Here is a 24,676-nt window from a genome sequence, read left to right as displayed (position 1 = left end):
ATCCGAGCCCTCTTTATCAATTTCGGTCTGATCCGGGTTGTATAAGACGAACACCACTAATTATGCTTTAATTAATAAAGTAAATTAGCATACATCATAAAAATATTTGATACCGCAGTTGTAACGAACACTTCTTCCCTCCCCCCCTCAATTGATTCCTTAAGTCTGGTAAAAAATAAAAAATAAATAAAAATCTAACGACTAGTCTCTATTTCTTGGGACTCACTTTATTCAATCCCAAGAGAGAAAAATTGAAAACAAATTCATTTAACTTCATAAAATATACAAAATTAATAAATAAAAAAAAAATACATACCCCTAAGAAAATAATTAATAAACGAACGGACTTAGTAAAACACTCTTCTTGAGATGACGAAATATAACTCACACAGATAAAAGATGGATTTCCAAAGATAAAATTCACGATATAACTAAAATCCCAAAACAAAAGAAATTATAAAAGTACGAGAGAGTTCCATTCAGCTAATATACACAGCCCGAGCCGGGGGTCCCTCCACGTACCAATCAATTCATTTACGTGCAAAGTTGGCATAAGGGGGACAGCCCACGTGAGAACCCACAATTATGGGGATTTCACTGCCTTCAAATAAAAGAACTCATAGCTTGATTCAACATTGTTGACAATAATAAAAGAGGCTCGTGACCATTGCTTGCTTGCTCGCAATATTGACAATATTGCCTGCCTGCCTTGGTAGCACGGCATGCAACCTTTCCCTTACTTTTTTTTAACTAAGAGGCTATTTTCATAAGTCGAGCTTTGTGACTTCCTTGTGTCATAGAGCTGCAACAATTTTAATTGTTGCTATCAATACTATCCCAATAACATTACCTTAAAGCTTTAGGTTCTATTATATATCCCTACACTTGCGTTCATTTATCGTCACTAGAAACCCCCCAGCGAAGGTCATATATCACCATTTTCAGTAAAAATTGAACCATTGATACATTATAACACAAATGCCGTGTTGTCTATGACCCAGTAGCTGCAACAAAACTACAAAATTTTCTTTAAGGAGCAAACATGTAAAAAAACAAAAAAAAAAAACCGCATTAAGCTTGAGAGCCCATTTAAGTGCATACAAATGAATTCACAGCAATTCAGTATTCTATCATGACACCATACTCCACCCAGGAAGGAATCGGATTAAGATAATTCTACTTACCATAGTTCCCCTTAACGGGCACCCAGCATATTCCATAGAAGCAGGAAGCTAATCCCCTTCGTTTTGACTCTCATCTTTGACTAGCTTGATCATGTCATCGATCCGGAGAATTGTTATGGCTGCTTCAGTTGCAAACTACAGCCAAAAAAAAAAGAAAAACGGAAAAAATATAAAAAGACCAAGCTTATTGTAGCAGATCGCAAACAAAGAAACAAGGGGGAAAAAAATAATGTTTTCATCAAGCTCCTTGGATTCAGTCAGGTAGCAAAGTGTACCATTGTGAAAGCAACTATAGATAAATATGCAAGTTATCTAATTACCTGTATAATCTTCACTTTGCTCATTGCAGGCTCAATGACTCCAGCTTCTAGATTGTTACGGACGGTTCCATGTGAAAGATCAAGCCCCATGCTGTGACAAATTAAAAGAGAAGCCAAACCAAAATAAATGACTCAAGAGCAGAGGAGAAGAAAAGCAAGAAATTTGGTGCAAGTAAATTGAGTGGCTATAATTTAGAAACAATATATAATCCCACTATATCTCAAGAACCTTATTTTTGTTCCCCAGAACTACCAGGTTAGGGTTAAAGTTTTGAGATAAACCAGTCATATCTGCATTATCAAACTTCATTGCTCACTTGGTGTACAATCAACATGACAGACAATGGGGACTCCTAAAAATTTACAGAAGGAATCCAATTCGTTCAATTCTTGGATGGAGCATTTCAATTATGTACAGAGCAAACTTTGACAACTGTTTACATGATTTACTGGGCACCAGAAGATCCCTTGTATGTTTTGCATGTTAACAAGCAGCACTACAAGTTTCCACGTGTACTGCAGACAGTGGGAACATGTATGGTGGTTTCTTATAATGGATCCTAAATGTTCCCTCATACAACCTGCAAACTAAATAATAAAAAAAACTAGCCCAATGAAAAACTAGCTAAAAAAAATTAGGCTCCAATAGAAGAAACTACTTAATAAAAGAATGCCAACATTCACTCTTCCTACCAAGTAGTTCACATTGCCCTCGGATAGTGACTGGACAACAAAAACTGATGGTTCCTCACAGGATGCTGGGCATATAAAACTAAATGGAAAATAACTCCCTCCTTTTCCTCAAAACGCCTGCCTGATTCTTTGATCCCTATCAGTGAGAAACAGAACTATCAGACTCCCTCCACTTGTCAAACGTCCTCAAGCTTTCCCTCCAAGCATTATGTTTTATCGAGATGACTTGTACTACCTCTTGCACCCATCTAGAAGTTCAATTCTTGCAAGTATAGCATATCAGACTTGTTAAAAGTGGAGGCATTACAAATCTCACTATTTTTTCATATAATTCGGACTCTTTTTTTGACATATTTTAGTTCATTTGACCCCAACACGAACATATGGTGGCTACATTTTGAATTGATTCAACTTCGAGTAGTAGACTTTTAGGGGTTTTTTAATTAAACTGTTGCATTTCAATTCAACTCATTCCCGATAAGGAACTCGCCACTCCTGATGCAAGTATCTACACAATTATTTCTGCAATTGATAATATAGCGATGTCACTTTGCTTCCTGCAGGAGCTTGGACATAAAGAAGATGTCACTACAATTGCTGCAAAGAATTCCTCAAGACTGCCTTGTATTCTCCAAGTCAAAGAATATGGCATTTACTCTAGCCTTGTTGAGCCCCCCACATGTCAAACATAGATGGCCCACTATAACAAATATTAATGTCAAATATCTGCAACCAATTTCTTATGAACAGCTAAAGACCAGAAAGAACTAAGGCATAATGCTTAAAAGGGAAAAGTGCATTTAGTATTTTACATGATCGAAAAATTGCTTTAACGTTAAAAGGATTTAACCCTAAAAAAAGTGATTATGGGTAAAAAGTTAGTGGCACCTATATAACTATGCATGTGAGTGAGAGGATAGACTGGGAAAAAAAAAAAGCTTAAAGATATGACATGAAATATAATAGCATTAGCTAGAACTACGTAGCTGACTCTAACTAGGAGGATTCAAACTTGTGATATGATAAGCTGAAAACACACGATTGGAACAAATTCTTGGAATAAGAACAGTCGGTAGAGAAGCATGACAATGTTATATTAGTCAAACCTCCAGATTGTCATCTACAAACTGTTCATCTGAGGTCTCACCCTTATTTTTCTCCATTCCCCCCCTCCCCACCAAAACACCAAAAAAGGGCAGGGGGGAGGGTGTTACAAAAGGGAACGATTGTTCTTGACTTTCTTGATTTTATTAATTGATGTATCCTCTTGTATTGCCTAGCATTCTGATAGACAAGGACATTTGGTTTGTGATGCATACATAAATTCAACCATTTTACAAAATCCACAAACTGGAAGCCATAACAGCAGGGCAGCAGATATATGGAGTGCCAACCATGCAACCTTTTGAGACTTTGTTGACTGTAATCATTTGATTACATTAATCAATCCAAATGAATGACCATAACATTACTAATTTCAGAGCGTGCAGATAATGCAAATAGAAAAACTAGGATAAAAACCTATCAATGCAGCGATTGAGTACCTTGACAGATGCTTCTTGTCTGCCTTGGTTTGGGCAGTATGGTGGTAAGCACGGAGTTTAGCAACTAATTCAGTCGCATCTTTTGCGGCATTGACAGCCAGAACCTGCAGATAATTGGCATTATCAACTATATAAAAAGCTAAAAGGAAAAAGGAACAAGCACAAACAACACTTTCTGGACCTTTGGTATGATTAACAAAGATTCAGCAAATTCTGCAATTGCAAGCTGCTCCCGGGATCCTAGTGTGGTTGCAAGATACTCCAGATAGACCGACAAAGCAGACTCAACTGCACCACCTCCAGGAACCACCTGTGCTTACATAATTCATGATGGTAAGATGCACATGCAGAAATAATAATTGATGTTATGACCATAAACCTTGTTTGGAACTGTTTTCTTTCTTATTAGGGAAGAGGCCTCTGGGTTCCCAAGTTATAAATTTTACAAAGATGAGAAAGAGCAATGAAGATGGGGCACATTTATTCAGTATTATCAGATCTGAATATCAACCCTGAAGGCAAAACAAACCAATTTGAGCACGTTTGAGATATTAAGACATCCCAGGAAAAGAAAACATGTCCAAATTAAATAGCACTTAAAATCAAACCCTTTTGTTTCTAAGCTGATCTTTGTTGGAAAATACGCTTTAATTTCACAATATGTAAAAGAATAATCTAATGGTATCTATTGAATCCCCTTTTTATGAGAGTAATAATCAATAATCTCATGCTCACACAAAGACAATACAATTGTGCGTGCCCAGAATGAACTGGAGGCCAAATTCATGTGGAAATACTAGCGTCTCAAGTTCCCACAACTACAAATTGGTTGCATTTTGTGAATCCAAAGACATTGCCATCAGTTAGTGAAGCTTACCGTATTGGATTCCAGGGTCCTCTTGACAATGGACAAAGCATCATGCAGTGACCTCTCCATCTCATCAAGCATATAGTCATTTGCCCCCCGAAGAATCAATGATACCTGGAGAAGAACACAGAAAAAAAATCAGATAATAAGCAGGCCATACTCAACATATTATTTAACCATAGACTATGGCACTGTTTTTTGCCTTCACATTTAATCATGTCAATTTCTTCCCGTGTCCGTTTCGGGCAAGTTCAACACTGAACCAAATGAAAGCACTACATAATTTGCAAACTTGTCATAAGGGGACATATATAAATAGTCAGCACTACAGGGATTTTTAGCATTCTGCCTCTATGGACAATAGTTTAGCCTTCAAGCATTTCGACATTGTAAATAGAACAAATACCATACCGCACTTGTTGTTTTTGTCCCTTTTATCATGATCACATCATCATCAGAAATGCGCTCTTCAACTACTTCATCTGCCTGCCCGAGAAGTGATGAATCAAATGTTTCTTCACCTTCCATATCAGCAAATGTCGAAACCTGGATTTGACAGTGCAATTATTTTGTGTTAATTGCTATATTCTGTAACAAAACAAAACACAAAGGGTAAAAGAAGAAAACAAAAAAATAAATAAAGCAAAGAGATGGTAAATAAAGGAGAAGATGAATGAAAGGGGGACCATCTCAAAATTTCTAATCGAAACTTCTGTTCTCTACAACTGACGGAGTAAGCACACAATTTATCGTAACTTCATTGCAGTAAAGGACAAGCATTTATGAGAGGATAGCTGTAAAATTTTGATAGAAATAGCTGCACTAAATGCTAGAGGGTAAGAAGGCCCTTAAATGTATCTTGTCCCACCAAAAAAAAGAAGGAAAAAGAAAAAAAGAACAAACTAAAACCCCTTAGACAAAGTCTATAATTCAGAAAAGGCAAGCAAATAAGCAACCTTCCCTTCTGGCCCTAGTACCTCTCCCTGAGAAAAGCTTCACAGGTAGAATAGAAATGGCTTGAAAGAAGCTAACATGTAAAGTTCCAGTTAGTCCTTATTCCCAACCCCAATAGTGAAAGAAGCTAACACGGTCTTCGAAGTTACTGTAACATCCTTCCACATGAATAAAGTATTGGCATCAAGACACAATTTAGCCAACATTAAATATTAATAGCTGCATTCAACAGGATGTCATTAATCCTCATTTAACAAAAGGAAGAGCATGAACTTCTTTTTCCTTTCTTCATTCATTTCACTTGAGTGGGGATAAGATTATGCCTAGCCATAAGAAATTGGACAGTCAGGATTGAATACAAAACATTTCAAGGAGGCAGTAGATAGTTCCATCATTCCAACTCTTCAGTTGGAAGACTGAGGACTACAACCAACAGAATATAAAACCATTTTGTCATCACTTGGTTGATTTGGGACGAAACACAAATAGGGATACTCCCAGGAGAAAAATGAATCCAAAGAACATATTATAACTTAATCGCACTAGGTGGGATCGACAAAAAGTGAAACCAGACAACTTGGCCAAATTTTTCCTTAGTTTTACTGCAACTCCTTTGCCCTGGCTTTAGGACTTGCACATTCTAACATATGCATATCTAAAATTAAATACATGTATATGCAGAGAATTCAAAGAACTTAGCGAAGCAACTCCATCACCATGGCTTCTTCATGTGCATCAGAGCTGCTACCAAGACTTCAGAATTTTAACTTCATTAGATTAGAGCCATATTATGTCCTAAGTTTATAATAAAATATGAACCCTTTCCCCTTGTTCAGGGCCTCAATTTATACTACTAGACAAGGCATTCACACTTGCACCACTTTAATACATGCCTAGCTAGTACAAGACATAATTGATCAATAAATACTATTATTAGTCCTGGCCTTCTGGGCAACAAAGAACCAGTCTGAAGAGATAGCAACTACAACAGGTGATACAATTTGAGATGCCAATGAAGAAAAATGTACCAAAGTTGCACCAGTAGCCTTGGCAACATGGCGAATATCCTCTTTCCTAACACGTCTCACTGCAATTGCACCAGCCTCCACAAAGTACTGGAAAAGCATTCAAGGACAAAAATTATAAAAGTTGTCAATTATCCAGGTCATGGGACAAGACATAATTGGATGAACTGTAACAAACCTCAGGTGTTTAATTACCACTATACAGAATAATAGAGAACCAATCTAGGAACACTCAGAACTGAAAGACATAACATGCTACAAACACAAATAAATATCTACTACAAGATAGGCATGACCTAACATGGATAAGGATGGTTACTACATGGGTATATGGATGTGGCTTCTAACATTCTCTAATTTGGTGCCTGTATGGAATTGAATAAATTACAGGAATGGTTTTTTTTTTTTTAAGTTTTAGTAAGAATTCAACTCAATTCCATATTTTATCAGACAACCTTTCACAAGATCAAAGACACAAAAACAATAAAGAGAAAAGGAAAAAGCCCTAGTTCATAAATAAGACCCAACAGTACTATTACATAAAAAATATAGATAAATTTCATTGCAAACATATTACAGCCTCTGAATGACTTATTTACCTCATTGTGTGTATGTAGGTTATCAAGGTACTAATATTTTTATGTATATTCTCCCTGATTTATAAATTTGAAAAGAAAAAAAAAACAGAAAACAAAGCGATCTAACACCAACGAACAAACAACCAACACAGGTATAGTATAGCCACGAGCACATGGAACATAAGCCGCATGAAGATAGAAGATATATAAACAATACATACATGCATCTAGATAGAAGATATGATCATAGATAGAGATGAAAGGCAAGCTAGAATCCATGCAGCGAACACAACTAATGAGATTAAGGTCTGGCGTCTTGTTGTGAAGAGATAATAGATAGGTTGGTGTTGCCTCATACAAGTAAATAAACAGATGAATAAACGAGTACAATCTGACAACAATAAAAGTAAAATTTCAATAATACACCAAAGGGAAAAAAACTTGCCTTAAGGGCCATGTCATCAATTCCCTTTGTAGTCAAAACAACATTAGCGCCAGCCTTAAGAAGCTTTTCAATCCGTTCTTTTGTCATATCAGCTTCTCTGCAAAACTAAAAGTCTTTAGTGTTGTTTGCACCAGATAGCCAAAATAGAAAGACAAAATAAATAAAAAGCATTATGTGCTAATTTGCTTGCAGAGAAATCATCATATTGTTACATAGGTTAAATGCCCCAATAGAAGCATTCCCTTGGTCATGACCTGTTCCACATTTCAATAATTGCTGTTTCTTCTGCTAAGGATAAACCTCAAACATTAAGTGCTAAAGTAATATATATGAAATGTAGCACAGAAAGATGACAAAGTCATTTCGACATCACACAATAACCTCAAACTGATGTGAATTTGCAAAGATCACCTCTGTCGAATCTTTTCCAGTTCCCGAGGATCAGTGACTAAAACTTGGATGCCCAATTGCATTTTTGTCCTCTGAAGATTGAAATCAAGACAGGCAATCCTTGCAGGGGCGACTTTTAATGGCATACCCTGAGCAGCCCGGCCAGTATTCAAAGCATAGCCCTTCAAAAGATAGCTATCCTTTGCACTTTTTCCATGAGCTTTGAGAATATTAATTGCCTGTAGTACAACAAGATCATTAAAAATGAACATAGTTGAAGCTTAAAATTAGAACTTAGCTAATTAAAATAATAACAATCCCAAGCCTTAATCCCACTAGGTGGGGTCAGCAACATGAATTGAAATAAAGATTCCAGTTCCTCTCATAAATAGCAAATAAAGTAACATGCTACCAGCAATATGAGCATGTCCCATCATCTTTAGTGATGGAAGAAACACCATTACAGATACAAGAATCATAGGCAACAGCTTACCTTGATGGGATATCTGGTCTCACCCCTTGCATTGGTCATCTTAACTCCTTGTACTGCTTCCACAACCTGTAAAGTAAAACTGACTAGTTTAACATTCTCCAGATAAAGCAAACTAATAACCCTTGAAAAATATATGAATGCACAAGAAACCACTAAACTAGGAAAGACAGAAAATATTGTTCACAATGAATTGTTTTATTTCCAATGGAACAGTTAAGATGCTTTCATTTCCTAACAAGCCAACATGAAACAACTACAACAACAAACCAAGCCTTTATCCCACTATGTGGGGTTGGCTACATGAATTCTAGCTTTCCATTCATTTCTATCTATGACCTTATCTTCTATGAAGTCCATATAATTAAAATATATCAAACTTATCCCACCAAATTTTTCTTGGTTTTCTTGCTACCTCTTTTGCTACACCCCTGTGCCATTTCATTCACTTTTCTCACAAGAGCCTCTATTGGTCTTCTCATATGACTAAACCATCTTAACTACATCTCACGCATATTATCTTTAACAGGAAAGAACAACTTCGACTTTATTACAAGTAAGATCATTTTAGTTTTATCTTTTCTTGTATAGACAGGCATCCATCTTAGCATCCTCATCTTGATAAGGCACATATTTTGGGCACCAACATTCTATACCATACAACAAAGTTGATCTTATAATTGTCTTATAATTTTTTTTTTTCGCTTTAGTGGGATCTTTCCATATGCACTTTTCCATTTTTAGCCATCCAGCCTTAATTCTATTGGTAACATCCTCATTAATCTCCCATCTTTTTAGATGATTCATCCAAGATATCTAATATAATCTTTTCTTGGCATGACTTGACCTTCTAGTTTTGCCATAACATTATCCACACATATATTTTACTGAACTTACATATCATATATTTATTTTTTTACTCAGACTTAATTTAAAATCTTTATATTCTAAAGCATTTCTCCATATCTTAAGCTTAGTATTCCCACCTTTTGCCTTATCCACAAGCACAGTGCCATCTCATCTACAAATAACAAACACAACAACAACTTTGCTTGGACATATTTAGTGAGTTTATCCATCTGCTTGGACATATTTAGTGAGTTATCCATTACTAAGACAAATAGGTAAGGACCTAATGCAAATCCCTGATATAACCCCATTGTAATTTGAAAGTCTCAGTATCTTCTCTACACGATGTTTGAACTCTTTTCTTCTCTAAAACCCTCCATAAGACTTCTCTAGAAACTGTCATCTTTTTCTGAATCTATAAACACCATATATAAATGTTTTTGTTTATCTCTACACCTTTCCATTAGGACCCTCACAAATATAAGGATTCCACTGTTCATCTACCAGGCATGAAACCAAATTGGTTTTTCGACACCTTGGTTTCTCTTAATCTTTGCTTACACTCTCTCTCAAAGTTTTATGGAGTGGCTCATTAATTTGATTCCTCTATAATTTCCACAATGTTGAACATTTGACATTTCCTTTATTCTTGTAAATAGGGCATTAAAATGCTCTTCCTCCACTTGTGCAAAATCCTTTTTGATTTAAGAAGCACATTAAATAATTTCATTAACCAAAAAAGTCCCTCTTCTCCTATGAAATATAAGTGAAAAAAATAGAACTTCAAGTTGAATGACAACATGCCAAAATCAGATGGAACTTACTAACCCTATAAAACATTACAAAACAATGAGCTATATTCAAAGTTATAATGGATATCCAACTATAATCATAGAATATTAATATTCTTTAAGCTAAAAGACTATTTAATATTGAACTTTACCTAGCATCTAAGTTTCTGCTATTGCTATTCTAATAAACTGTTGGATCCTAATGTAAATTTAGAATTATATGCCTTGCCTCTGGCTATGTAGACATCTGTTGGTCCTATTTTAATCTTTTGACAAGGTTCACCCTCTGGCATTTCTGTTCAGTTATATTTTTCTCATAAATGAAAAGTAATCATTCTATACACTTAGTTTGGTCAAATCAACTTGTTTGAGATTAAATTGGTACTTGTCACTGTGTCATATTTATTTCCAAACAGTACACTTCTTTTTCATAAATACGCTTTCACCTTACACTAAATATATGTAAGGATTCAAAACACATTTGAATATTTTTAGTTATGGAGCCTGTGCAAACATCCATATAGTCTTCAGCTTTCTTTCCAAAAATTTCTGTACATTCTCAAATCTTATTAATTTGCCTCTTGTGTTTTGAAACATTTTTGAGAATGTTTTACTCTCCATGTTTAACTAAAATAACACACCAAAAACAAAATTTGATCCTTGCTTGTTAGTCAAGACTGGAAATATTCTAAAAGAAACATTAGAAAATAATGCTTTGAAGATGTTGGTTGATATTCTCTCAAAGGTTTGTAGCCGAGCACCAAAATGGAGAACTGGAAAACTTTTTAGAAAAAGAAGAAATGAAGATTGAAGAATATAATTTGGACAGTGGGGAATTAGAATCAACTGCTCAAAGCTATGGAAATTCACATCAATATAAGTTTTTCCTGCTTATAAAAAATTATTTATATGACAGCTTCAGAGCAGCAATCTGAAGAAAACAGCAAATCCATATATTCTGATTTTATCTTTAAAGAATAACAGGAAAAACAAAGGAGTTGATGGGGGAGAAATGTTACAGTTTATTATTTCTCCCATTTGTAATTAAATGAATTAGTCACAATAAATTGAGCATTACTAAAACAATCCAAAAAGCATACCAGATTTGCGAAAAAGTCACTGTCACCAGCTATCAACTTTGAGGACATGCTTGTCTTGGCACAGTTCACGAGAGAATCTTTTCCAAGCTTTTCCACCTGGCAAACACCAAAAAAAAAAAAAGGAAATGTAATTAACAACAACATATATTGGACATGTCATAGCGTTCAACCACATATTGGAATCCACAAGAATATGAGCCCAAAAGCCCAAATCATATAATGGATTGCATAAATCTTGTGATCTTCATGGGTTAAAAGAAAGAAAATAGTCCATTGACTTTTTGGATTTTGGTTCCCTGTGATTTATTAAGTCTTCCTAATAATTCGAGAAGAAACCTAGTAGTCAGAGAGGCAGTAACACCAGAGCCTATGAGTTCTTAAAGTCAGTCTCTAAGAATTAAGGGCAGTGGTCAATATTTTGAGTGTTATCAATCATATGAATTGGAGGACAAGACAAGAGTGAAGAATGCAGTTGGTTTCCAATCTGATCTTTGATCTTCCAAATCTCTTTTCTTGCGTAGCAAGCAACATTCTTTTCCAAAACGACAACAACATATCAAACCTTAATTCCACTAGGTGGGCTTGGCTACACAAATCCTAGCTCAACAATCATTTCTATCCATGGCCGTAACATTCTTTTCCATGACAAAATAATTTTTAACAGGCAAAGGAAGGATTCCTTTTGTGTGGATTGCAGCCATCATTGCAATCTTAGCGAAAACAATTAAAAGAAAAGGGATTATCTGCCAGCCTCCTACTGTTGCAACCACAGGAGGCAAAAGCAGACCAAGGTGTGCTTGTTTTTACATTGTGAGAGGGTCAAGCGACGTGAGATTACATCCACAATTTTTAAGATTCAGCAGGGCATGCCCAGACTCCAATTACAAGTTGAATTACGATGTCATCAACCAAAGAAGGTGGTAAAAGCTTGAAGGTGGTCTGTTTTGTTCTACAGGGGTGCAGGACAGGACTACTTTCAGGGATTGTTTTCTGATAGGACCCTTGTTAGTCACATGTACCAGCAAAGAAATAGGAGAGAAGAAGCAGGGGACAGAATAGGATATTGGGAGAGGGGGAAAGTGACAAAAACAGTTGAAGGACAAAAAGGGGAAGAGCAGCCAAGGGAGCATGGCTGATAGCTGAGGCCGTTGGAGGGGAGTGTCGCTAGATAACAAACTATAAATAAGAGAGGCTAGGAGAATATGGGGAGAGAGATTTTGGTATTAAGTTCTTGGGAGAGTTAAGGGCCTCTCAAATGCCCAGTTTTCTTCTTGTAATTAGATTGAGTTGGTGAATTGAATAGAAATTTCAGTGTTTCTTTTTTTGGTTCCTATCAATTTGGTATCAGAGCATTTTAATCCTAATGATGAACTTGACTGACTGATCCAGTCGATGATTTGGAGATGAGGGTGGAAGGCATTCAACTGGAAGATGATGCCATGAGGAGTGCGTTTCAAACAATGGAGAGACACCTAGCGAACCTGCTAGAGCAGTTTGCGAGGATGCGAGCAAGATGAGAAGAACAGGAGCGGGCGAGCAAGAGCAAGGGGAAGGATGGAGATCGGCCATCAAAGTTCACCCAGGATTCCGAGGTGACGCCTGGAGTTGGAGTGGGCCGAGGGTGACAAAGGCAGAGAAACGGGAGTCTGCAACTCTAGGTTTCGAAGGAGGGGCCATTTTGTGGTCCCGGTGGGAGCGAAGGAGACGAAGAGAGATTTGTGTGGGTAAGAAAGCAAACCTGAAAGACGAAGCCATAGGGCGCCACCATCGCGTCTTTGCTCAAGCAATGGCGAAGAAGGGAAAGGCGAAGAAGAAGAACCCGGTGACTAGACAACCACAAGGTGACGGCAAAAGCGGCAAGAAGAAACGTAGGAAGAAGAAGAAGAAGCTTCAGAAATACCAAGCTCTAGTCCCAACCAGTCCGATTCGGACGCTGACAATGATTCCTCCTCCGGTGAGACCAAGCTCGAGAAGATCCAAAAACTTCTCAAGCCCTACACCAAGTACCATCGGATTAACTTCCTTGTCGGCGCCGCCATGCCCGACGCTTTCCTCTTCACTCGCTTCCGCGATGTCGCGAATCGCGACATATCTAGTTGCAAGCTCGTCGTCTACAGCCTCGCGCGGGACACGACTCGAGAAACCTTAGTCTCTGCCTTCGAGTCATACGGCGAGATTGAGAACTGCAAAGTTATCTTCGACCGGGTCATAGGCAAGACCAAGGGCTACAGCTTCGTCCAGTTCAAGATGAGACGGGAAGCAGCCAAGGCATTGAAGCAGCCGAGGAAGAAGATCAGGAATCTGATGTCAAGGACGGTGGATTTGGTAACGTCCAAGGAGGGCATCTTACCGATGATTGGGGCGCCATTTGCTTCTGATCTTAAAAAGTCTGGGCCAGCAAAAATATGAGAAAGCTGGTAATTTGGTGGAGTCTTACCTTGAGGACAAGGTGAGTTTCATGGGCGGAAGTAATGATAGGACCCTTGTTAGTCACATGTACCAACAAAGAAATAGGAGGGAAGAAGCAGGGGGTAGAATAGGATATGGGAAAGTGACAAAAACAATTGAAGGGCAAAAAAGGGAAAAGCAGCCAAGGGAGCATGGCTGATAGCTGAGGTCGTAGGAGGGGAGTGTCGCTGGATAACAAACTATAAATAAGAGAGGCTAGGAGAATATGGGGAGAGAGATTTTGGTATTAAGTTCTTGGGGGAGTTAAGGGCCTCTCAAATGCCCAGTTTTCTTCTTGTAATTAGATTGAGTTGGTGAATTGAATAGAAGTTCCAGTGTTTCTTTTTCTGGTTCCTATCATTTTCCCACAGATACTTTTAGTTATATATAGATGGAGATGCACAGGACGAAGATGTCCATGATAGATTTGAAGGCAAATATTGTGAATTTTCTCTCTTGCAGATGTTATAAGTGGACTTGATTTTGATGACAGTCTCTCAAATCAATCCTGAATGAGACTATAGTATGGTGTGCACCTTTTTTGGCACCAGTGGCTCATAATTGTTTTTACAATTAATCATCAATAAGAAACACTTTAGGATGAAACCCTGAGAAGCACTTACCTAACAAGGTTTTTTAAATTTACCCCCCCCCCCCCCCCAAAAAAAAAAAAAAAAACAAGGTTCTTTATTGTATTAACAGCAACAATGGCAGGATAGTCCCAAATAGGTGTAGGACACTCATCCAGACAAGGACCTATTGCCTTTTAATTTCTAGAACCAGACAATTAGGAAACACATGCTCCATATTGAGAATATGTATGTCCCTCACTTAAAAAAAATAGTAGAACCACAATGCAAGTTTAAAAAGAATCAAATACCCAAAAAAAAAAAGGAGACTAACATGAATTAGTCACCTGTCCTTTAAAGTTCTAGCTAATATGTTGAACGTGAAAGACATTTTCTCACTCTTCAAACAGAAAATGTATTTAGAAAATGTATTTGCAATGAAAAAAGAACCATAGAATCAAATGTAATTTTTTATTGGGCCAAATCACATTCACATCCTAACTTTCTAAAATTGTCTTGTCTGTGGGTCTTTAAACTTCACTTTTGTGTCCCACGTATGAATTAGTGCTTCTTAGGTGAGACCTCAAATGCCAACCAACCTAGTGGGATTAAGGATTTTTATTGTTGTATGGTTGTAGGGGGGGGGGGGAGAGAGAGAGAGTCCATCCTAAGATGACAGAAAATAGCTTCAATTCCTGCATTCCAGGGTTACCAACATATCACAAGTATTTACTGCTGAGAATCCCACATGGCCTTCACAAGAGAGACCTGGGCTATATATAAGGAGGAGAATCCCTTCATCTGTCAAGCTAGCTTTTCAAGTTGGAGTTCTACCTCTAACTTCTCACATGGTATCAGAGCTAACCATTGGCTATTGTGGTCATAGACCAGTACCCTGCCTGATCACCTGGACATGTATCAGTTACTGGAGAAGCTTCAGCATAGGGGGGAGTGTTGAGAATCCCACATCACCTTCACAAGGGAGACCTGGGCTATATATAAAGAGGAGGATCCCTCCACCTGTCAAGCTAGCTTTTCAAGTTGGAGTTCTACCTCTAACTTCTCACATTTACATTATAGCTTGTCATTTTACAACATCAGGCTACTTCAGAACCATCTAGTAAGGACCTTGAGAGCATCAGCCTCTTGGCAAATTACAACAATCAACTGAATAGGGTCATACCTTCACAGCCAATTTTTCATCAACATATTTGCATGCTTCCCTCATAGCAAGCTGCATAAATAAACATCAGATTTCAGCTGCTTACAGATTAATGGAAGAGTTGAGCTGAGATTTAACCCAATTCTAATTCTCCGTTACAATTTTTTTTGTTTTTGGCTAAGATTTGTAATGAAAATTTAAATGAGATCTGTAACACAGATTCATATTTGTCTGTCCCCTTATTGAATATAGAGAAAAAACAAACAATGAAATGAGTACTCACTCTATAACCACTGATTATGGATGTTGGATGAATCTTATTCCTCACCAAATCATTTGCTCTCTGCATTTATCAAACATCAAATAACAAATGTAAAGCTTTACGAAAAAACAATTATATTTATAAAACCAGATGAGATCAGAGAAATTATTTCTATGATGCATGCTATCTAAATTTACTAGTTGGGCTTTACCTTAAGCAGCTCTGCTGCTATAATGACCACTGAAGTTGTCCCATCTCCAACTTCTCGGTCTTGAAGCTCAGCCAACTCAACGAGTACCTTTATATGTCAAGAGGACAAACTTTAATATGAGAACAAGACGTAACTTCTACTTTATTGGGAAGCAAAATTTAAGCAGCAGAAGCATTACTTCATTCTTATACCTTAGCAGCTGGGTGCTCAACTTCTAACATCTTCAGTATTGTAGCGCCATCATTAGTTATTGTTACATCACCAATATCATCAACTAACATCTGAAATACAAAACCAACAGAGGAAATTTCAATATATTTTTCCTCCTATCTACTTTAAGTTTCTGAAATTTATGCCATTCATTACTAGTCGTTCTGACTAAGATGTTTTCTGACGGGAGATTATGACATCAATTCCCATCTGAATCAGCAAATTAAAAAAATCTAGAATTTTAATAGGCACTTGCACATGTAAATATAATATTTGGTATAACAATCAAAGATTTAGGTCCTCTCCCTGGGTAACAAAATACATCTTTCTTTTACAATTCAACCTTCATACTCCATGATTTAGAAAGATAGAAAAGCAGAAAACTTTTCTAGTAGTAACATAAACAACAGTCACATCACACCTAAAAGTGCCAAATTATCATGTGAAAATATATTCTTTCCCATTAGTAAATTACCTCACTGTCTAACTGCTCATTGATTAAACATATTAGATGCATACTAAGTGATCAAATGATGCTTTCACTCCGGGAATTAACTAAATTGACCCAAAACTAAAGGCGTGTTATGCCATTAGAACCCATCACCAAAGTTGACACTTTGAGATAAAGAACTTCTGATCCCATAATAATAATAATAATAAAAGCTAGTAGACTTGAACTATGAGTATATAAAGTGACACAAAAGGAAAAACAGTGTAATTCCAGAAACTTGTCTGGTTCTGAGGTAACTTAGATATGATGAGACACATGGAGTAACAAAAACTGGAGCATGAATAGGAAAGTAATGCTCTGTGAAAGAAAGAGGGAGCAGGAGGAGACTATCTTATCTGACAGAAACAGTTCATAGTCATCAATCTTCAACAAGAAGTTGACTTTAGTAAGACAAGAAATATGGCTCTTTTTTTCCCTCTTTTTTTTTTTTTTTTGGGGGGGGGGGGCGGGGGGAGAGAGAGAGAGAGAGACCTTAATGCCATTAGGCTCCCTCATGAGAGAATTTCTAACTTCATTGCATCAAAAAAATTGTTGGCATTACCCCAAGAAGGAGGTCTTCCCACCAGAGAGAGGTTGGCAGAGAATTCTATTTTGGCAAGGCTTGATAGATTTTTGCCGTCTGGCAAGTGGAAGGACCATTTTACAAGCATTAGACATTTTGTTTCTTCTTCATATTATCTCTGACATGTCCTTATTTTTCTTGAGCTTGGGACAACTATTTCAAGACCAACCCCCTTTAGATTTGACAATATGTGTGGTTGAGAGAGGGAGGTTTTTCTGATTCAGTCAAATGTTGGTGGTCTAGTTATATGGTCAACGGTCCCCTTAATTGTCTTGCAAAGAAATTTGAGCTTTTAAAAGAGGATATCAAAAAACTGGAGGAGACAATCTTTAGGAATATTTGATTTAAGATCAACAAATTATTATAAGAAATTAGACATCTCCTCCAAAAAGAGTGTCCTAACCTCTTTCTCAAAGTGGATTAGCTTCTGGAGATATATCAAAAGGTGAAGTGGGGAGACTTAGGGGCTGTTTAGTTGTGGAAAATTATTTTCAAATTTCTATCTATAATTTTTCTTTAAAATATGTAGTTTTAATTTGCCATAGAAAATTTGAAAATCGTGTTCAAAAGTCAGTAAGTACAGAAAACAATTTTCAATCTAAAATACTTTAACAATAAGTTCAAAAAAAGATAGATAGATTTGGAAAACTAGTGTAACTTGAAGTAGAGAAGAAAATGGAGATTATTTCGGAAAAATTTTTGTGGAGACCTGCATTTCCAAATCTGTAAATTAGCAATGAAAATTTGGAAAACTCATTTTAGGTGTTATCTAAGTTCAAAATGATTTTGGATAACCACACTTTCCAAATCTCCATTTTCTATTTGGAAAAATTTTGTACTTGAACAAATTTTCTGATTTTCCATTTTCTGTAGACCGATTTTCAGGAAATTTGGGGTTGTTTTCCACAACTAAACAGCCCCTTAGTGTTCCAAAAGAAATATCTCAGAATCAAACACCCAGAAATTTATTTATAGGAGGAGTCAGAAATGCAATGTTTTTCATTAAGTTGGCAATGCTAAAAGTAGGAAAAACAATATTGGTGGACTGTCTTGGATGAGGAAGTTAACGGAAAGGATGTTACATCTCAATGTGTTACGGATGTTTAGGGCAGTTTGTATTATGAGATCTATTCTCCCCATCCTATTTCAAGACCATTTCTGAGGACAAAAAGAGAGGCTAGATTGTCCTTTTTAAGAGGAAGATGTCCAAGGATCTCTCAAGAGTACGGATGGGGAAAGATTCTGTTAGCAGATATTTGTCTTACTGCAGGGCAGTGATCACCCCTGCAGAATAGAGGAAGAATATAGAAGAAGAAATAGGAAGAGAAGAGAAGTGTTGTTTCAATTCAATGCCTTCTCCTTTACAAGAGAGCTTACATTTATCCTCCGATTCTCTAACAGAATTCCCCAACTAACCAGACCCCTCCTTGTGCACAAAACCATTCTCTTGTTGAAAAATGACCATCATCTCATCACTAACCCAAGACAAGTCCCAGCCCCATGATAAGCTCATTTCCTTGCCCTTCAGTCTCAGCCTAACTGGAAGCCTCTGTCATGAACCTAGGTTTAACCTAGGGTTTTAGGAAGAAATTTGGAAGAAATCAAGGGAGATAGAATCAGAATTGGAGGGAGAAATCAGACAGAACAGAGAAAGAGAGAGAATCGGAGGGAAACGAGAGAGATTAGAGAAGTTGAGAGAGGAACAAATTTCAATTATCGTTCAACTATGTCTAATCCTCTAGGTTTTTACCCTATTTATAGGCTTCCAGTTATTAGAACTGAAAGGTACAACAGCTATGATACAGCAAGGTACAACCTACTACAATACATCTAATACATAATTACTAATATATCCTTGTACATCCTTGGTCATGACACTCCTCTCCCTCTTGCTGCACCTGAGAATGTGCCCCAGCTCTTCAGGATTTGGGTTGCTAACAGTTTCCCAGGCTTAATGGCCTTACCATTACATTTTTCAACATTGTTGAAGCAATGCAGGTTGTGATGTTATAGCTTTTTCCCATACTATCAAGAAAATTTTGATGCCACGTTCATAGCCATTATCCCTAGGAAAGGGGGCATGATTGGCATCCTAAATATTTTAACCTATTTTATGGCTAGCATGCATAAATTTTTTTCTAAGAATGTTACCCAGTTAAAACAGTTTATTATGGTATGGTATATGATATGCATAAAAAAAAAAAAACATCGTACAAGTGGTTAGGCAGTTGGAGTACTACCTAGGGTTGTTATTGGGTTGGAAGCAGCTCATTTATATACATATAAATGTTCTTAAATAAAATTCCAATATAATTAAAATGCAGACAAGTTCATGAGTTATTTTTCCCTGGGATCAATTTTAGATCAGCAGCTTCAAGATCCCAAGCTTCAGACTCTTTCTTACTTTAGCACCCTAGAATTTGGTTTAGGTTACCTCTTAATTTCCTTGCTCATATTTTTCTTTGAACCAAGGGCAATTATGTTTTGAGCTGGTGAGTAAACTCATTGGGATCAGCATTGCATGCACCAGATTTTAGTTCTATGGAGGCATCCATAATCCTGGTATCACTATCAAAACTAATCAAAAGCAACTAGCCGCGTAGGTTCCAAATCTCAAAAATGCTTTTCTTGGTGTATATCGAAGTCCTGATGTTATCTTAGTGGTGAATGAATATTCAGATTATGAATTAAAGGACAACTCTAGTCGTATCTTATGTAATTTGAGGTTGAAAAGGCCTTGCCTCTCATATTAATAGACTCAGGAAATTTTATAGTTATTTTCTATGTGAGGGTTAGATGACAAGTTCCATAATTCCATTATCATCTAATCAAGATCAAATTGACTTGCTTGTAAGACTAGAGGCCTAAGCATTAGAAACTTAGGTCCCTTCAACAAAGTTGCTTCGAAATGGGGTACGAAGCTTTGCAAGTGAAAGGGATAGGTAATGGAGAAGATTGCTAGAGAGCAAATATGGGTTTGTTGAGAATAGCTCCACTAGAAGGATCAATTGTCCTTATGGGGTTGGCCCTAGGGGGTATTATGGATGTTTGGAGTTTTTTTAAAAAAAAATTATCATGTATTTAGTGGATGGATGATACCATGATATGATGGTAAGTGAGTCCTTCTCCTTTTCGACTTCTTTGCTTTTGAATGTGTAATGTGGCCTCCATGGTTTAGGCATAATCTTGAATATTGCGAAATTGACTCCATGGCATCTTTCTATAGCATGCACCATACTTACAAGTTGACCAAAAAAAGGGAGAAGCAATAAGTGTGGTACCCAGTACAAGAGAGGTCCTTTTATGGTTTGCTAATTGCTCTTTTTATGATATTTTCTGTGACAAGCTGGAGCTTGACTTTTATTGAAGAAATCTAGATAAAAGGTCCTCCAGAATTATCTTCTATGTCAGTTTGGCTAGTTGTCCTTAATACCATTCTTATTTCTAACAATCTAATGGAGTGTAGGTGATTAATCTTAAAGGCTCGTCATATGAGCAAAAGTAAGTGAGTCATCTTCTTCTCCTTTGTACGGTGACTAGTGATTCATGGAGCTTTGATTTTGTGATTTTGGATGTGAAATAGGTTATACCACCCTTAAATGTGGTTAGTCACAGTACATCTTGGTTGGCTTTTCTCTTTACTAGTATTTGATGAGAGAACATGAGAACTTTGGAGAATAAACATAGAGATTAAGTTTTTTTTGCGTAATTGTATCTATTATAATTGCTCTCTTTTTTAGTGGAAGGTGGACTCCCCTCTTAGTTTTTACTCCTTCCCACAATTGATAAATGGCATTATTATACCATGTTTAGAATAGAGCAAACTTCAACTTCTCTGTTATTTCTTTCGATGGTTCACCCCCTTTTTTTAGGGTCTTTCTTTCTATATATTGGCTAATTTTTATCAAGAAAATAAAATAATTCCTGGCATAGGAGGTGATTTTTAGAACTGCTGAAAGACTTTGAAGTTCAAGCCAATACTAACATGAAATCTCAACACGAATTACTTCAAATTGCACATATAAACTCTCAAAACCGACATCCAACTCCCTGGTGAACTCAAGTATTGCTCATGTACTATAATGAAGTCCCCCATGAAATATAAAACCCTTTCTAGGATAACCCTCGTATTTAGAAGAAAACTCATAAATGGCCATCCACTGCCCACGCATACTATCACATCGTTCCAGTTCGCACTATATCCAGACAATACTAATAACAAAACTGAGCCTCCACCAAGCAAACAACAAGATTAATAAAAACAGAAGAAACCAAATTACCATTACAGCAGAGAAAAAAGAAGAGGGAACAGAAAATAATACCTTGTCGAGCCCAACAGGGCCAAGTGAAGACTTCACAATGTTTGCTACCGCTTGACATGCCATCACTGCCCGATACCACATGTAACCAAAACAACAGTCAGATCTAGTAAAACACAAATGCAAATAATACGTTCGGATATGCGCGTTACGTTTGTAAGAAAAACTCTACAGAGATGTATGTATGTGTGTATTCGTATTAATATACAGGCAGGGAGAGAGAGGGGGAGATCACCATTTTGGGCGCGAACGTCCTGGCCGGACTGGCGGTCGCCCATAATATCGATAGTTTGACCGGAAATCGCCATTATCTTCTGCTAATTCACTGGGGAGTTAAAGCTGAGAACAAAGCTGGATGTGAAATTCTATGGAAAATGTCTGTGAGAGAGAGAGAGAGAGAAACCCTAGATCGGGGCTGAGATGAGAGAGAATCGAGAGACTGGCGGTTGCTTTCTCTGGAGTGTTCAGAGCTACAGAGAAACCTGGAGCAGCGCCATATACCGCCCAATTTTGCAAGGGTTTGGAGCTAGCCCAGTTTCCGACGGCGTCGTATTGCTCTTCTGCCCAAAGCCCTCGGCATTTTATTGTCCTTTTATTTTTTTATCAAAAATAATAATATTCATATATTTTTGTACAAATAATGCTACGAAAAATACACTCTATACAATTGACTTTTTTGTATATACAAAATTATAGAAAATATCCTCACTAAGAGATATGGCAATCCCATAATCTCAAACTTACTATAATATGTTAGATCAATAACCATCTAAGTCATTCTTAATAATTAATATTTTTTAAATTTAAACTAAAAACATGCAATCCCACCTTTAAGGTTTTAAGAAAAAAGAATGACGGCCTCCTTTCAACTTACAAACTGTTATATGTATTTCCTGCATCACCCCGCATGGGTCAGACTCGGTCCGATAGATCGGCTCAATCACCCAAGACCAAAAAGGCCCAGACGACCTCGTCAAGGAAAGTCTAGCCTCCACCAAAGATCCGAAACTCGTAAAGCGAGCATATGGCGAGCTCCCGATAATCCCCCAACGAGCTCCAAGCAATCGACTAACGAGCTCCTGAAATATCCTCCAGATCGTTGGCCCATCCAGGTCGCTGGCCTAAAACCTCCAGCTCGCATGAGTGGCAAAGCTACTGAGAAGTCAGAGATAGGGTCCGATCACTTTATCTATAACAGCTCATGCCCCTCGTAATGAGGATCTCACTCCCGATCTTATGAAGGCGATAAGAACTGTTTGTCCCCCATTATACAATCACTGTATTTTTATATATTATCTGAATTGTAAAAGCCCCTCAGTATAAATGAGAGTCAAAGAGACTATGAGGGGCAGGGACATGAGGAATAATTAGATACCGCCACTCTGAGAGAATAATCAGACTGCGGTCGTGGACTAGGCATCGTTCTGACCGAACCACGTAAAGATTCTGGTGTATACGCTTGAAATTTTGAGGGGTTTTTCCTTTCTTCTCGGTATTTTTGGATTGACTCACCGCGGCCCAAAACGAATCACGGTCGACCGAAATTGAACGTCGACACAAACCTTCTTATTTTTAACTTACAAACTTCGTTCCAACTTTTGCTTATTATTATGAAAATTAAAATTTTGTATATATAAATATCATAATCTATTATCTTTTGTTTAATCATGATAATTAAACCATTCATGTCTATTTTTTTTATATATTTAACTATTTTCCTCTTTCCTTTATTTATTTCTCAATAATTTGAATAAAATTTCAATAAATTATCCAAATTGGAACCCCATCGAGGGAGTTTTATGTAATCTCAATGATCTAGGGTTACTTAAGACCTCAGTATTAGTTTCAACTTTACCAAAATATAAGAAATAGAGATAAGAAATGAAATTCATGAATGAGAGACGATCAAGCTCATTCAACGACAAGAAAGTCATTGCCAACCACTTTGAGATGTAAATAAAATTTACTTGAAAATCATGGCCACCATAAAATTTTACCCCCCTCCCCTTTCCACCTACTCTTTCATCGGTGATATTAGGTTATACCAATCCCAATAAGATTCATTAATGCTAATGGTGGTCGGTCAACTATGGTTAATCTTTTTTTCCTTTTCCCATCCCCCATCTATCTTTGACAATGTAACCCTAACAATCATGAGGGTTCAATCTCTAAATCCTAGCCCTTATCTATATATCAAAAGCACTATTGGTTGTCAATATTTTTTTTCTTAAATCAAAATAAGATATGACTAAGAGGAGAAATCACTATTAATCCTTTTTTCCTTTTCTCACCCTCCATCGATATTTGGCAATGGAACCCTAACAATTATTGGGGTTCAATCTCTAGACCCTAGCCTCCATCTATATATCAATGCCACTAATGGTTGTTGATATATATTTTTTTAAATCAAAATAAGAGATGACTCAGGAGAGAAATCAATAATAAATTAATTATTTTATCCATTTTTTATTGAAGATCATTGTCATTTGCAAAATGTCAAAGTAGTCTTTATAATTCACACAACTCTCAAAATAGTTATATTGTATTTTACTCATAATGCCATCAAATAATAGTTGTATTCTGTAAGTATGATTTATTTTCCAATATTTCACTAATATAAATAAGCAAAGAACAATTTATATGTGCATAACCAATAAATTACGGGTAATAAATTTTATGAAATATTAATTAATTAATTTTCAAAAATAAGTAATTGATTCGACAAGTCCCTAGATTATTGGTTCTTCAAGGTTCTTGGGTTGTCCTTATTACCCACAAAAAAATTATGCCATGTCATTATTTCATTTACGAATCTAAAGAGATTTGTTTTACTGATATGCTAATATTTCTTATACTAGTGATGAACCCGTGTGATACACGGAGAGTTTAATTTAAAAATAAAAAAATAAAATTGTTATTTTAAATAATTTTAATAGAATTGATAATAATAATTATTTGAATCTTTAATTATTTATCACAATTTAAGTTTAATTAATTATTCGCTATTTAATATACTAATGAAAAACACTTTTAATTCAATATACTGTCATTCAATGTGTTAAAAAATAATTAACACATTAAGTAAGTCATTTGACAAAATACTTATAAATTTTTTTATTTATTATATTTATTTATAGATAAATATTATAAAATATATAATATATCCACTCAAAGACATTCGTTATTTTTTA

The 24,676-nt window shown here is 36.4% G+C and overlaps 1 protein-coding gene across 1 annotated transcript; it reads right to left on the bottom strand.

The window, feature by feature from the left end:
• Positions 1 to 932: 932 nt before the first annotated feature.
• On the bottom strand, positions 933 to 22,000 carry LOC127814217 (T-complex protein 1 subunit alpha). The gene is made up of 17 exons (XM_052355575.1): positions 21,721 to 22,000; positions 21,489 to 21,553; positions 16,075 to 16,164; positions 15,884 to 15,970; positions 15,694 to 15,753; positions 15,432 to 15,482; positions 11,232 to 11,327; positions 8,495 to 8,560; positions 8,023 to 8,240; positions 7,612 to 7,708; positions 6,592 to 6,678; positions 5,021 to 5,155; positions 4,619 to 4,723; positions 3,923 to 4,051; positions 3,742 to 3,845; positions 1,505 to 1,595; positions 933 to 1,319 (listed from the first exon to the last, which is right to left on the bottom strand). Exons 1-17 carry the CDS (start codon positions 21,791 to 21,793, stop codon positions 1,233 to 1,235), a joined length of 1,641 nt encoding a protein of 546 aa, XP_052211535.1. The 5' UTR covers positions 21,794 to 22,000; the 3' UTR covers positions 933 to 1,232.
• Positions 22,001 to 24,676: the final 2,676 nt, after the last annotated feature.

This window comes from Diospyros lotus, chromosome 12, assembly GCF_014633365.1.
Source record: "Diospyros lotus cultivar Yz01 chromosome 12, ASM1463336v1, whole genome shotgun sequence".
NCBI classification, from domain to species: domain Eukaryota; kingdom Viridiplantae; phylum Streptophyta; class Magnoliopsida; order Ericales; family Ebenaceae; genus Diospyros; species Diospyros lotus.
This window is presented reverse-complemented; position numbering and strand designations above follow the sequence as displayed.

Bases quoted from the DNA above. Each gene is read 5' to 3' on its own strand.
- LOC127814217 (XM_052355575.1), bottom strand. From the start codon at position 21,793: ATGGCGATTTCCGGTCAAACTATCGATATTATGGGCGACCGCCAGTCC. The intron at 11,328-15,431 runs GTATGACCCTAT...GGTGTTTGCCAG, and splicing joins ATGAAAAATTGGCTGTGAAG to GTGGAAAAGCTTGGAAAAGA. The intron at 1,596-3,741 runs GTACTCAATCGC...AATTTGTCACAG, and splicing joins GACAAGAAGCATCTGTCAAG to CATGGGGCTTGATCTTTCAC.